Consider the following 14,011-nt stretch of genomic DNA (forward strand, 5'->3'; position numbering starts at 1 on the left):
AAAGATTATTTAAATGGTTTCTTTTCCGGTTAAGAGTTGTCTAGAAAAGTTGGAACATCTTTTTTTCTCAAAAATTTCACTGTAGCAAGCAGAAACAATAAATGTTTATTGAGCACCAAATACAAAGCAATATACTTGGCATTGGGAAATTTCAAGTTATATCATAGTGAACCATTATCCTTAACTAGAAAATATTACTTTTGATTAATGATGTCTCCCCTTATCTTTTTAATGGTGGATTTCTAGTGATTTTGTAGCTCTCCATGTATAAGATGCTATCTTGAGCTGATAGAATTTATAAAATGAGGAGGAATAAGATGAATAAAATCATAGTGAAAGATTTATGAAAGTACAATGAGAAAGGTACCAAATTTGGTTTTATTCAGAACCATTCTTTTGATCCTTTTCTAGGGTGGCGATTAGTTTGGCATCTTGTAGAAAAAATGAACAGCCTGGAAATGAAAAGGCCTAATGACCTAGTACTGTGAATTGGAGAGTTTCTTGAAAATCTGTTCTTCATTTCTTATATTCCCTACTTCTAGAGGGAAACAACCTTAAAGGACAGAAAAAGAAATAGAAAGGCACCTAGGTAGAAGGGGGATTGGCCAAATAGGCAAGTATTATTGCATTGCTGGAAGAAATATTTTTAAATGGATTTTTTCATAGCAGATTTTCAGGCTTTTTATGTTGGAAAGGACCTCGGAGGACAATTGGGCCAACCTTTTGATTTTATGGAAGAAAAAACTGCTATCTAGAGAATGGGGAAGAGGAAAGGAGGAGATATAGACACAGGGATAAGCACTTTATAAATTTCATTCCATTTGAACCTTACCACAACCTCAGGAAGTAGCTCTTATTTTCTCCATTTTACAGATGAAAAAGCTGAGGCAAACAGGTTATATAACTAGCATAGAGTCTCACAGCTTAGTTAAGTCTTTGAGGCCAGATCTAAACTTGGTCCTTTTCAGTCCAGGCCCAGGACTCTTAACTGTGCCACCAGTTGCCTCTGGTTAGAATTTTTAAATATGTCACTGGGTTTGTCTTTAAGCCATGGGACAATCCTCTCAGTCCCACATAATATATTTGGTCTTGGGGAGCCTTTTCCCCTTCCTGACCATCTATCCTTTTGCACCTCTCTCCTCCCCATGCTACTGGTATCTTTTTCCTGCCCTCCTCCATTTTCCTGACAATGCCTTTTCCTATTTCCCTGTGTTGGAACGACCCAGCTGGATGTTACAACTCCATAGAAAGGGAACCAAGAAGTCCTTCCAGGTTTACTCAGACTTTTCAGGTTACTCTCCCATCTTTCTGAAGGTATTGGGAATAGAGAACACAATGGGTTCTCTATTGGTAACTTGTATGCAATATATGAGAGACTCTGTAATGCCGGAGAAACTGAGCAAGACAGAGATTAGGGACCAATTTAATAATTTATTAAATGGAGAGACATACTGGGACTAAATGGATCTTGGTCTCAGGGCTTGACGAGACTTGTCATCTCAAAGAATCCAGCACTAAGTATCAAACAGCAAGCTTTTTTATAGGACAACAAGAGCAATGACATAATGGGGGAGGTACTTGGATGGGGATAACCTAATGGGGGGGAGGCACCTAGGATGACACAATGGAGGGAGGTACTGAAGAGATTACTGATATTCTAATGACATCTAAAATGGATAAGACTTTATCCTGTCACATTAAGGAATGATTATATCTCATCAACCATTTAAGAGGGAATGGTTATAACCTGAGGCAGATAGGACAATGGGGAAACTAGATGAGGACATCTAAAGGGAACTGTGGCACAACAACTCAAGGCAAGGAAATCATTTTGGATAGATACACTTCTGGAAAGGGTGAAGTGTCTCTCTTAGATACCAGTATTTGAAAGGATTTCTATAAAGATTGGTATATCCTTCCAATTCCCCTTGCCTTTCCCAAACCTTTGAGAGTCACCGAGAACCAGCATTTAGTTCCATCAGGATCGTCAGTAGGTATTAAATGCTTACTATGTGCCAGTCAGTATGCTAATTACTAAGGTACAAAGAGACACCATGTCCTTAAGAATCTAGATTCTAATGGAGGAAATAACTTGTAAAAATAAGCTACATACAAGCAATATACAAAGTAGATGGTAGGTAATCTGAAAAGTAAAGGCACTAGTAGCTTGTGGAACCAGGAAACTCCTATAGAAAGTAAGATTTGAGCAGAATTTTGAAACAAGCCAGGGAAACAGTGGGGAAAATGAAGGAGCAAAACATTTCCGACTTTGAGGCCAACCAGTGTAAAAGGATGGATAAGGAGTTTGGAATGTTGGGTTTGAGGAACAAGTAGGCCAGTGTAATTAAGTCATAGACTAGAAGAAGAAAGGAGCCAAGTTATAAAGAGTAATAGAGAATCATTGGGGCTCATCTAGTGGAGGGAGTAGGGAAGATGACATGTGGTCAGAGCTGTCATTTTCTTTTAAATCCCTTTTGTAGCTGTTTGGAGAATGAACTGGAATAAGGAGAGACGAGTTAGAAGTCCATTGGAATAGTTCAAGTGCAAATCTGGCTGTGTACATAAAGAGAAGGATACATAAATGAATTATGCGGGTAGAAATGACAAGATTTGGCAAGTTTGGATATTTTGGGTTAATTGGAGTGGAATCTAGGATGACTGTATAATATCAAGTTGTGGCAAAATTTAAATGAGTGTTATTCTCAATCTCGGACTTAATAAATTCAGTAAACATTTGGCAAGCCAGACAGATTGATACATTACTTTCATGTGTGTGTGGGGAGTTCATACCCAATTTTGGCCTTGAAGAAAGGAAAGGGGGCTTCAAAATATGGAAATGGAGGTTGAAAGGTTGAGGGGGGAAGTATTTTTATCACTGAGTGGTGCAAACCAAAGCTAGAGAAAGATTGGGATTAGAATCATAGTCCTTTATGCATGAATTTTAAAAGCTATAAAAGAAATTAGGAAGTATCTCCTAATAGGGAATCTTATCTCTCTCTCTCTACCTCTTCAGTCTTAGCCTTTACTTTAGAAACTTAATTTTATCATCTGTGGTGGCTTCCAGCTGACTTTCAGCAAAGTGTATTCATTGTAACTAATAATGTCTCCTCCTGGAAACAGCTTGGGCTAGGCTAAATTATTAGAGAAGATGTGTGATAATTTTGCCTATTTTCTCTAAAGTGAGTTTTTATATTTCAAAGGAAGGGCACTATAGTAGAAAGTGTACAGACTTAAAATCAAAAGACCTCAGTTTGAGTCCTGCCTGGTATTGTCACTAAATTAGTTGTTACTTGAGACTGAATGTGTTAAATTATTCTCTTAGTGTCAGATTTTTTCAGACTTATTCCTACTATAATTTATTGTCCTTGTCCAAAAGACGCAATTTTTTAAACCACATTCTTCTGCTGTGATGACTATAAGTCAAGGAATACTGTAATCTCTAAAAAATAGATGTTGAAGGTCCTCCTACTGCCACGTGGGGAGTACATGGTGGATATGAGCAAACGGTACCATATTATATATGAGATTTTTCAGTAGAAGTGGTAGAAAAGAAATCTTCAGAGAAATACATAACCATAAAAAGATGTGTTGAATACATAAAAATGAAAACTAAACTTGACACAGCAAAACTAAGAAGTATATCTCTTATATGCTTCATTGGAATCTCCACATCAGGAAGGCCTCAGGATGTTGGGTACCCCTATATGGTGAATTTGTAAGAAGTTGCTGTTTAGAGTTGCATGAGATGGATAGGTATGGATAAATTGCAATCTACATTGAAAAGATTATCCACTCAATGAAATTATAGGCCTGTAAGTATATGTTAAAACCAATAGCATTTTGTTGGTCTGCCTTAGTGGGATTACTTTTAGTAGCAGAAGGAGTCTGCAATTGGCTTGTCTTGGTACTAATTTTAAAATAGTATGTTAACATAATTAGCTTGTTTACAGTTATTGTCACTTTAAAGTAGTATTGCTGTCATATTCCCAGGTCATTGAAATAAATTTCCCAAAGTCCCCAGAGTCATTTGCAAATCATTATTGCTTTAACTTCTAACTACCTTTTGTTCTTATCTCAACTATAGGATATTATTTTCAGGTGTAATTATTATTCAGAGGCTTCAGAACAATCCCAAAATCCCTGACTCGGGAAGACCTGAGTTCAAATCCTTCATGTTACAGAGTGACCTGTTTGTACATGAATTACTTTCCAGTGCCCTAGATACTGTAAGATTATGAGTTCCCCATCTTGCATGGGTGAAGAAAGAGTTCTGCACACATCTGGATTTTAAAAAAAAGTTTTCTTCTACTTAAATAAAATATTAAATCTATTTTCAAATCCATTCCATAATTCTTTTGGGGAAGATGGTAGGAGAAAGGGGAAAGAACATATCTAGATCTGTGATTTTAGCTATTTGGAGAACTCATTGGCATTCAATAAGCATTACTGTATGCCAGGTACTATGCTAAGCTGTAGAGATACAGCGTCCTTTTACTCAAAGTGCTTTATTTTCAGTGAAGAACTTGCCTCATCAACCAATACAGGTTTGTGCCTATTCTGCAATATTACAGTTTTTGAGGGGCCCTGAGAGTTGGGCAAGATCACCAAGAGCAGTATCTACAAGAAGCAGGGTTCAAAGTCTCCCTGACTTCTCCACTGTGAGTCTATCTTTCTAAAATTATCATTTATTAATCTGAAAACTACTGAATTTTTTATATTTAATACCTTTTCTACTAATTACAGTGAATCAAGAAATAAAACATTAAATTTTTGGTTCTGTTTTTTTTTTCCCCTAAATACTACTACTGAATTTAGTTTATCCTTGAATGTGAAATGATGTTTATTTTTAAAATACCTTATCAGAAGATAACAAACTAATACTTGAGAATTATATCAGCCCAAGAATGGAGAGTGACAAATGCTAACAATATAAAAATAATTTTTACTTAGCTTTGGAATTTTTTGTGTCACATTTTAGTTCATTTAGCAAACACTTAGGAGAACCTGTTATATAATAGATTATTATGCCTGTCATTGAAAAAAATTAGAGATTAGACAAGATCTTTTAGAGAACTAAGATCTGTACACAAGTAAGAATCAAAATAGGCAAGTGTCCGTGAAAAAATGGGTAGATCCATTCATGGCATCCTTGTATTTATTCAGTTGACCATTTCCAGGATCAAATACAAAATCTTGAATTTGTTATTCAAAACTTCACAACCTGTCCCCTCTTCTTACACTTTGCATTGGCTCCGGCCCCATCTTATTCCAACTATTTTGTGATCCAGTAAAACTGGTCACTTTTGTTCTTCATACAAGACACTTAATTTGCTAACTCTGGGTATTTTTACTCTGTTGCCCATACCTGGAGTACTCTCCTTATTTATATCACTTGGCTTCCTTCAAGTCCCAGCTAAAATCTCATCAACTATAAGAAGACTTCCTTCATCCTTTTTAATAATGCCTTCCCTCTATTGATAATATAATTATCCAGTGTTTTCCCCCTTTAGATTGGGAGTTTAAAGAGTAGTAGGGATTGTCTATTGACTTTGTAACACAGGTACTTAATATAGTTCCTGGCACATAAATAATAATATTCAAAATAAACCATAAGAATTCAAAGGAAGAAATTATTTGGAAGGTTCCTTCATTAAGGAGATAGTATTTGAACTACTTAGTCTTTTATTCAAATGAAAAATAGAACATTTTAGACTGAGGAAACAGTGAACAAAGTCGTTAATTTCATAGGATCCTACTTTAGCCTTTTTCAGGAACAAGCAAAGAGCAACATTATATTATTGGAATAATGTGTATAGGCTAGAGCCAGATTATAGAGGGTTTTTGGTTAAAGGCCTATTTTAGGATGGTTTGGTGATCAGGAACCATTGAAAGGCTTTTTTTTTTTTTTTTTTTTTTTTTGAGGAGTTAAAAGGCATCAGTACATATTCTATCACAGGCTAATATAATATCAGTATGTAGAATGGATTAAAGGAAATAATCTTATAACTCAGTCTTTAAAATGGTGCCATTGAGATTGAAAAGCCACAGAAATAGAAGTTCTAGATAGATCTTAGGTTCTGAGAATTAAACAATTTTGAACAAGACATAAACATCATGATCTAGCACAGAAAGAGCCCAGAAATTAATTTATTCTGGTCTTTAATTCTCATTTTGGATATATATTAACAACACTGATTCATGAAAGCAGAACTATTCTGTTTTCCTAACTCAAATTTCCTGGACTGGGGAAGTTATATGCTTTGATTCCAGAGATTTAGCCTACTAGATTGAAATATATATATAAAACATTTAATTAGGCAAAGGATTGATCTAGCCAGGAATTTAAAAGCAAAATTTCTTTATGGATAAAGAGGTTCATTAATCAAAAGTTTACTAAAGCCCCCTTTTTTCTCTACCTTGAGTGCTTACAGATATTTAGTGATTCATTAATCATTGATATAGGTAGATTACTAATATTAGATTTCAGAGATTAAAAAAACGAGAGTATCATTGGGTGATTATGCATATTGGGAGGACTTTATATCTAAAGTCTCTCGGGCTTCAGTTCATAAGTTCTTTATCCAGCTAAATATTAAAATTACAAATTCCCTTTGTAATAATTTAATAATAGTACAATTAGTAATATGTTCCAAATAAATGTGCAACTTGAGTTCAAGATTACTTTTGGGGGATATTGTTTGTTCTATATGAAAGAAATCATTGTAATTTCTACATTAAAAAAATTTTGTTGAGTTTTTAAAATCTTTTTTGTCTTGATAGTATCAGATTTTACTATGTAAGCTTATAAAATTGTGCAATATATATATTTATAAGCTGTTAGAAAAACCTTTCTGTTAAATTACCATGTTTCTATGTACTGAGTATACACTCAGTATGTGTAGTGGAGGGAGAAGATCATTCTTAAGGATCTTTAAAGCCTACTTTGATTTCTGCATCAGAATAACTATAGGACATATAAATAACATTGAAAATGGAGGGAGAATCTTTTTTTTTATGGATTATTCAGTTATGTGAATCTTGCCAGTCAGAAACAGCATGCTTCTTTTAACTTGATGGTTATATTTTTTAGAAGATCAGAAGTTATCTGTTGAATTCATATTAGACAAGTACAATTTTTTAAAAAGATAAGCACCAGGAAGATAGTTTAATCAGTAGTTCACATGTATTTCTTTGGAATGGTGGATCATTGTACTTCTAAAAGTTGTTAAGTGTTTCACTGTTACTGATGTTACTGTATAGAATATGTTCTTCTGGGTGTCTTAAGACTTTACTTTGCATCATTTCTATAAAAGTCTTCCCAAGTGTTTCTGAAACCATCCCCTTCATAATTTAACTTCAATAATATTCTGTCAGAATCATATGCTATTATATCACCTTGTTTAACATATTGGATTACTTGCCATCTAGGGGAGGGAGTGGGGGAAGGGAAGGAAAATTGGAACACAAGGTTTTATAAGGGTTAATGTTGAAAATTATCTATGCATGTTTTGAAAATAAAAAGCTTAAAAAAAAAAAAAAGAATCATGCGACAATTTGTTCAGCCATTCCCCAGTTGATGGGCATCCTCTCAGTTTCCGATTGAGAAAAACCTGCTGTAAATATTTTTGCATATATAGGTTCTTTTCCTTTTTGTTTGTAATCTTTTTGGGATACAAATTTAATGTTTTATAACCCTTTGGGCATAATTTCAAATTGTTATTAGTTCCCTATATTTTTGAAAAAAGAGACTTTGATGTAAATTTCCCCTTACCCCCCAGCTTCATGCTTTTCTTGACTTTAATAAATTTACCAAATAATAAAATTAGCCAAGGCTTTTCCATATATAAAGATGTAATGGTACTTTATCTCCATCAAGTAGAGATGGTGATGGAAAAGATCTCTTATATTTTTGAAGCCAATGAAGCTTGGAAAGATTTTCAGTCTCCTCCAAGTTTATGAAATGGTAACCTCTGTGGTGTGACACTGAAGGTTGTATTGCATATTTTCTCATCTGTTACTTTGTCATGACAAACAGCTTTTCCTGTTACCTTGCCTCTCATGCCTCATTTTGGCATGGAAGTGAAGGTATTGAGAGCATAGACCATGAATGTCAAACACAAGACTCACATGTGGCCTACAACACTCCTCAATGTGTCCTGAAGCAGTTTAATTTGTAATCAAAAAATATTTACCAAAACATACATAGATATTTTGTTTTAAAATGAAGTCAGTGTGCAGCTCTCAAGTACCACTGATATAAATATTATAGACTCTCAAAAATAGATTAAAAACTGGAACATCTGTAGGTGTCTAACCCATGCTTTAATAAAAATATATATGTATCTAGTGTTGCCTGAAATTATATTATAACCCCCTTTTTAAGTAGTCCCATTTTTTTCTAATTAAAAGGACATTTTTTTACTTACAAGCTTAAACCCGACTCTGCAACTTCTACCCATTATTAATTCTGTCTTCTGGGACCAAACAAAATAGTATTCTACTTCTGAATGACATTAACTGATAATAGAGGCAATGTTATTTTATTTTTAAAAATGATTTTAATAATTAAAAATGTTCTATATGCTATGAAGAATATTGAATTTTGAACTAAATCTAATGAAAGTTTTTTTTTAATTGACTAGAAATAATCACTGATTAGAATAAATGTAAAATCTTAGCTTTTATCAAGAACAGTGACTTTCAAATGACAGCATGTAACAAGGATCCAATTATGTGGTTCAAAATAATTTGACAAATTTCGGTGAGAATTCATTAATATAAATTTGAAATTGTTACCTGGTTCTTGAGGAAATTTTGTTAGCTTTGATTTTGATGGTGGAGGGTATTGTTATTAGAGATCTATAAAATAAGCAAAATATAATACTGATGACTTTTTTCCCCCTTTATCTGCTAACAGGAAAATGACAGGTTGAACTGAACATGAAAAGTACATGAAGATTGATAGATTATATTTCTAATCTCCTCCCCCCAAAAAATTTTTTTTTTAAATCAATGGGAATTGTGTGAACAAACCAGCATTGAAAAGTCAGGAATGATGTCAATGGCTTCAGAATCTTTGTGCCCAGAATCAGCTAAGACTCAGTTGATAAAGGGAAAAAAACAGCAGCATCACCAACAAGAGAACAGGTCCTCAAATAGAGATGGTGATGGAGAAGAATCTTATACATTTGAAGCCAATGAAGCTTGGAAAGATTTTCATGGTTCACTCCTACGATTTTATGAAGATGGTGAACTTTGTGATGTGACACTGAAGGTGGTATTGCATGTTTTCATTTCATCTATTATTTTGTGTTATGTGACTATCTTGAGGATTTTGTTACCTATAGTACTCTTATGCCTCATTTTGGTATGAAGATATGACTCTAGGTTCATGAATATCAAGCCAACAAAGAATTCTGATAGGATTAAGCCAGTGATACTCCCATTATTCCTTTTTTTTTTTTTTTTTTTTTTTTTTTTTGTTCAGAGAAAGAGTATTCTTTTCCATGAGAAGTTGGAACACTTAGCTGTTTAAACTGATGTCAAAGAAGGGTTTCTGGGCTTCATATATATTACCCTAACTTGGGATTTCTATTTCTAGCTTTTTAGAATTCTTTTTTGAGCTCTTCCAGGAATTGTTTTGGGCCTGAGACCAAATTACTTTTTCTTTGAGGCCTTTGGATGTAGCAGTTTTGACGTTTCTGAGTGTGTTTTTTTTCTTCCCTATCAACCATAGTAATTTTCTATGGTCAGATTCTTTTGCTTATTTTTCCTGTCTGTTTTTTTACTTTAACTTTAGAATTGACCTCTGCTCCTGGAGCACTGGTCCAGCTTCAGACTTTTTGTGCAACTATTTTCAGAGCTAGTTTTGGGAGTCTGCAAATTTTTAGTTTTTCCAAGGTGGTATGATTTAAGGAAATGTGTGGTCACTGCTCTTCTAGTCAGTGTTTTGATGTGTGAGCAACCACAAGCACTCTTTCCCCCTGGAACTGCGACCGGGGTTCCTGTTCCCCTGTTGACTGCAAGTTCTATTAGTGCTCCTCCTCCTTCTAGAATTGTGACCCAAAATCGTCCCCTGGATCTGGGTATGGGCAATGCAGCTAGAGTCCTTTACCAATGCCAATGAGGGTACCCTTCTCCAATCCTCTTGCCATCCATGGACTGAGCTCTGGAAGTTGCTGCTTATTGAATCTCCCTTCCCCTCACCCCCCTCCCAAGGCCTGATGCTGGCTATCCAAGGGTAGCTTGTATTGGACAGTACCCCATTCTCATTCCACTCCAGTGTGATAGATCTTTTTTTTACTGACCTTTTAGGTTGTCTTGGGTTAGAAATTTATTTCACCCCATCCTTTTGTGAGTTCTGCTGCTCCAGAATTCCTTTTGAAAGTTATTTTTAAATTGTTTGGAGGGGAATTTGGGAGAGCTCTTGGCTCTGACCTCTAAATTTATTTTAACAAAGAAATTTAAACATGTGGAGGACTAGAGACTATCATAAACCACATGAAGAGCTCTTATTCTCATTGATTTGTATAGTTTGAGTTAGGAGTTAGCAGAAGTAAAACAATGTGTCTATTAACTCTAGAATCTTGTTATGCAATAGTGCAGCTAAATCATATAATTCCATGTTCCTGTAACATCTAATTTAACAATACTGACATAAAAACTAGATCTTTTAAGTAATATATACAAGTAATCCAAAAAGTGATTCTTGAGATATTTAAGATTTCTGAAAGAAATTTTTAAATAGTGCACTTAGCATTCAGCTCTGGGGCTTAAGTCAATTTATAAATTTGTTGGTCTGGGTTGCAACCTATATTTTATTGGATTGTTTGCCCTGCATTTTGTATTTTTCTAAAATATTTTTATTTTGAAGTTCAGATATGAAGGACATTTTGTAGTTCTAGCTTATATTGAAATAGGCTTCCCATTCCCCCTTTTTCTCCAAGAAAAATTACAATGGTTTCTAATGTCTTAGATAATTCACATTACAGCAATTCATTATTAGTGGATTAAGGTTTATATTAATCTCTTTAGGTAACTGTCCTATATGGGTCTTAGTTTTGTTTTTATCTAGACCTATGGTTTCATTGTTGTTATTTATTTTGGTTAATCTTTTTAGATAACTGTCTTACATTGGTTTTAGTTTTTTTTTTGTCTAGACCTATGATTTCATTGTTGAATCAACTTTCAGAAAATTACATGGTTAGAGATTGGTACCTCAGCAGTCATTTATAAAAGCTTATTTGCCTGAAGCCCTGGGAAGTGAAGGAATTTGTTTTGGGGCACATAGCTAGATTTATATTTATATTTACATAGCAAGACTTAGTTTAAAAGGACAGACCTTTTTCCCCCATACCATAATGTTATCGGTTAATCCTTTAGAATAAAGTATCCAGAAGTATCATTTCACATGAAAAAGAAAAATAATTTAACATTTTAAAATTTAGATTATTTGTATTCTTATTTCCATTCTTTATTTTTCCCCTTCCAAAAAAAAGAAAAAAACTGCTTGTAGGAAGCTTAGCTTGGAAAAAGGAAAATAGAAGAGTCAATTCAGAGATTGGTCAAATAGCCTAAGTAAGAAACTTTTCTTTTCATGAAAATTTGAAATAAGTTGACACTTTCCATCTACTTAAATTTTCAAATAATAACTTAAACTATATGATAACTTATTTCATTTGCAAAGTTGACTTCTAGAAATTTGTACTAAAAATGGATTTAAGTAACAATTTAAAAGTCCACAACTCTGAGCAGCTATATACTAAATTAAAAAATCAACTGGCTGAACTGGAGGAGGAAAAATTGATCTTTACTTAGCTTAGTTCTAAAGTAAGGGACCATGTAATTTACTCTTTAAAAATAAACTACCAAAAATTAAGCATTTGCCTCAATTATAAGCTATAATATTTTACAATTTCCTTTTTTCCAACAGGTTGGCTCAAAATTAATCTCCTGCCACAAACTGGTACTGGCTTGTGTTATTCCTTACTTCAGAGCCATGTTTCTTTCTGAAATGGCTGAAGCTAAGCAGACACTCATTGAGATCAGGGATTTTGATGGTGATGCAATAGAAGACTTGGTGAAGTTTGTCTATTCTTCCCGGCTCACTTTGACAGTTGACAATGTCCAGCCTCTCTTATATGCAGCCTGTATTCTACAAGTAGAGCTGGTGGCTAGAGCTTGTTGTGAATACATGAAATTACATTTTCATCCTTCTAATTGCTTGGCGGTTAGAGCTTTTGCAGAGAGTCACAACCGCATTGACTTAATGGACATGGCAGACCGATATGCTTGTGAACATTTTGCTGAAGTGGTAGAATGTGAAGACTTTGTGAGTGTCTCACCCCAACATCTCCATAAGCTTTTGTCCTCAAGTGATCTAAACATTGAGAATGAAAAGCAGGTCTATTGTGCAGCCATCAAGTGGCTTCTTGCAAATCCTCAGCATCATGCGATGTGGTTGGATGAAATACTTGCTCAGGTAGGATAAAATGGAGACATAATTATATTGAAGGAAAGCAGGAATATTGTTAAAGTGTAGCTATTTCTTCTGCTGAGGAAAAAATATGAGAGAAAATATAGTAGTCACTGATAGAGTATAAAGCTTGAAAAGGCTTTGACTGGCAATATTTAGTGTGCTACTAAGTGTACTAATGATACAAGAGATTTGATCTTTGTGTTTGTTATCTGTGGCTGCTACTAATTAATCTTCTTATCCTGGGACTAGAAATCTTATTCACTAATTTTAAAAAATCTAAATGTTAGAAATGGCCCTTTATCCAAATAAACCCTGTTGATTTTAATTAAAGCCTATGCTTCTAGAAAATTGAGTTCATTCAAAATGAAGTTAAAAGAATTATGCCATCAAAAACATTTACAATAAAAAACACATTTTTTGATTAAATACCATAATTAGAACATAAGTTGAACATAAATTTCTAAATTTTTATGAATTGTTTTGCTCAAAAAAAATTTATGGTTGGTCCTGTTAGGGACAGAAATACTACTTTAAAGACTATGCTCACTTATTTACTCATCACTCCTAAGCATTCAGGCTTTCACTTAGTAAAAGTATTTTGCTATCATATTGATGATAACTGTTTTCTAGGCTACCACTTTTATAATAAAAGAGTATATTTTTCGAAGAGTTATTAAATGCCAGTGGAATGTAATCTTCATGAACTTCTGAAAGATAGGTGCCTTAACTTTAGTTTGTACATCGGCAGAATCTTTGGAAAAGCCTTTATGTTTATTTTTTTATTGTGAATGAATCTTAAAGTATAGAAAGATTCAATAATATGCATACAAATAAAACCTGTTCTATGAAGTGGTTGTTTTAGGAAGGTTATTTATGTACTTAAATTCATACTGCTTAGAACATTTCTAGAATTCTTATTTTGAAATTCTCATTTCTGTCAGTGGACAACCTGCATAAAGAAAAGTTGGTCTCTTTATGGTGACATTATAAGTATAGTGTTAGCTGGTTCAGTCATCTGTTTTATTATATTTAAGACCTGAATTTAATTTAGCCTTAAATACTTAGTAGTTATGTGATCTTGGGCAAATCACTTAAGCTCTGTTTGCCCCAATTTCCCTAATTAAAAAATAATAGTACCTTCCTCCCAGAATTATTTTTAAATCAATATGCAGAGAGGATCAAATAAGATAGTTGTAATGTGCTTAGCACAATGTAGTATGGTATGTAGTAGGTACTACATAAATACCTCCTCTCTCAAATCCCTTTTTACTCGTTAAGTAGCTTTTTGCTTTTTCTAAAAATCAATTCTATTTTCAAAAAAACCCAAAGATTTTCTGCTACAACTATAGGTGCTAAAATTAAGCCATATTGGAAAAACATTCCAGAAGTACTTAGAGCAAATGATAGGGAAAAGCACAAAGCATCTTTGAAGGAAAATAGTCTTTTGTAAAATTTCTGCTTTCTTGGTTTAAAAACTAGTTTCACTATTCCATAGTCACATTTAATAACAGTCATTCAATATCTAATTAATAT

The 14,011-nt window shown here is 33.7% G+C and overlaps 1 protein-coding gene and 1 long non-coding RNA gene across 5 annotated transcripts in view; one reads left to right on the forward strand and one right to left on the reverse strand.

The window, feature by feature from the left end:
• KLHL8 (kelch like family member 8) overlaps positions 1-14,011 on the forward strand; it is a 48,367-nt gene that overhangs the window by 12,655 nt on the left and 21,701 nt on the right. For 3 of the 4 annotated variants that reach the window (XM_031943170.1, XM_003772961.4, XM_031943171.1), the window contains exons 2-3: positions 8,918-9,274; positions 11,933-12,481. In XM_031943170.1, coding sequence (XP_031799030.1) covers positions 9,053-9,274; positions 11,933-12,481 — 771 coding nt within the window. In that variant the 5' untranslated portion in view covers positions 8,918-9,052. Of the gene's footprint in view, positions 1-7,704; positions 7,990-8,917; positions 9,275-11,932; positions 12,482-14,011 lie in introns of those variants that run through there. The other variant, XM_031943173.1, reaches the window with a different exon arrangement.
• On the reverse strand, positions 8,796-10,394 carry LOC116420011. The gene is made up of 2 exons (XR_004230344.1): positions 10,308-10,394; positions 8,796-8,859 (listed from the first exon to the last, which is right to left on the reverse strand). It is a non-coding gene; the product is annotated as an uncharacterized LOC116420011 (long non-coding RNA).

Source organism: Sarcophilus harrisii, chromosome 6, assembly GCF_902635505.1.
Source record: "Sarcophilus harrisii chromosome 6, mSarHar1.11, whole genome shotgun sequence".
NCBI lineage: Eukaryota > Metazoa > Chordata > Mammalia > Dasyuromorphia > Dasyuridae > Sarcophilus > Sarcophilus harrisii.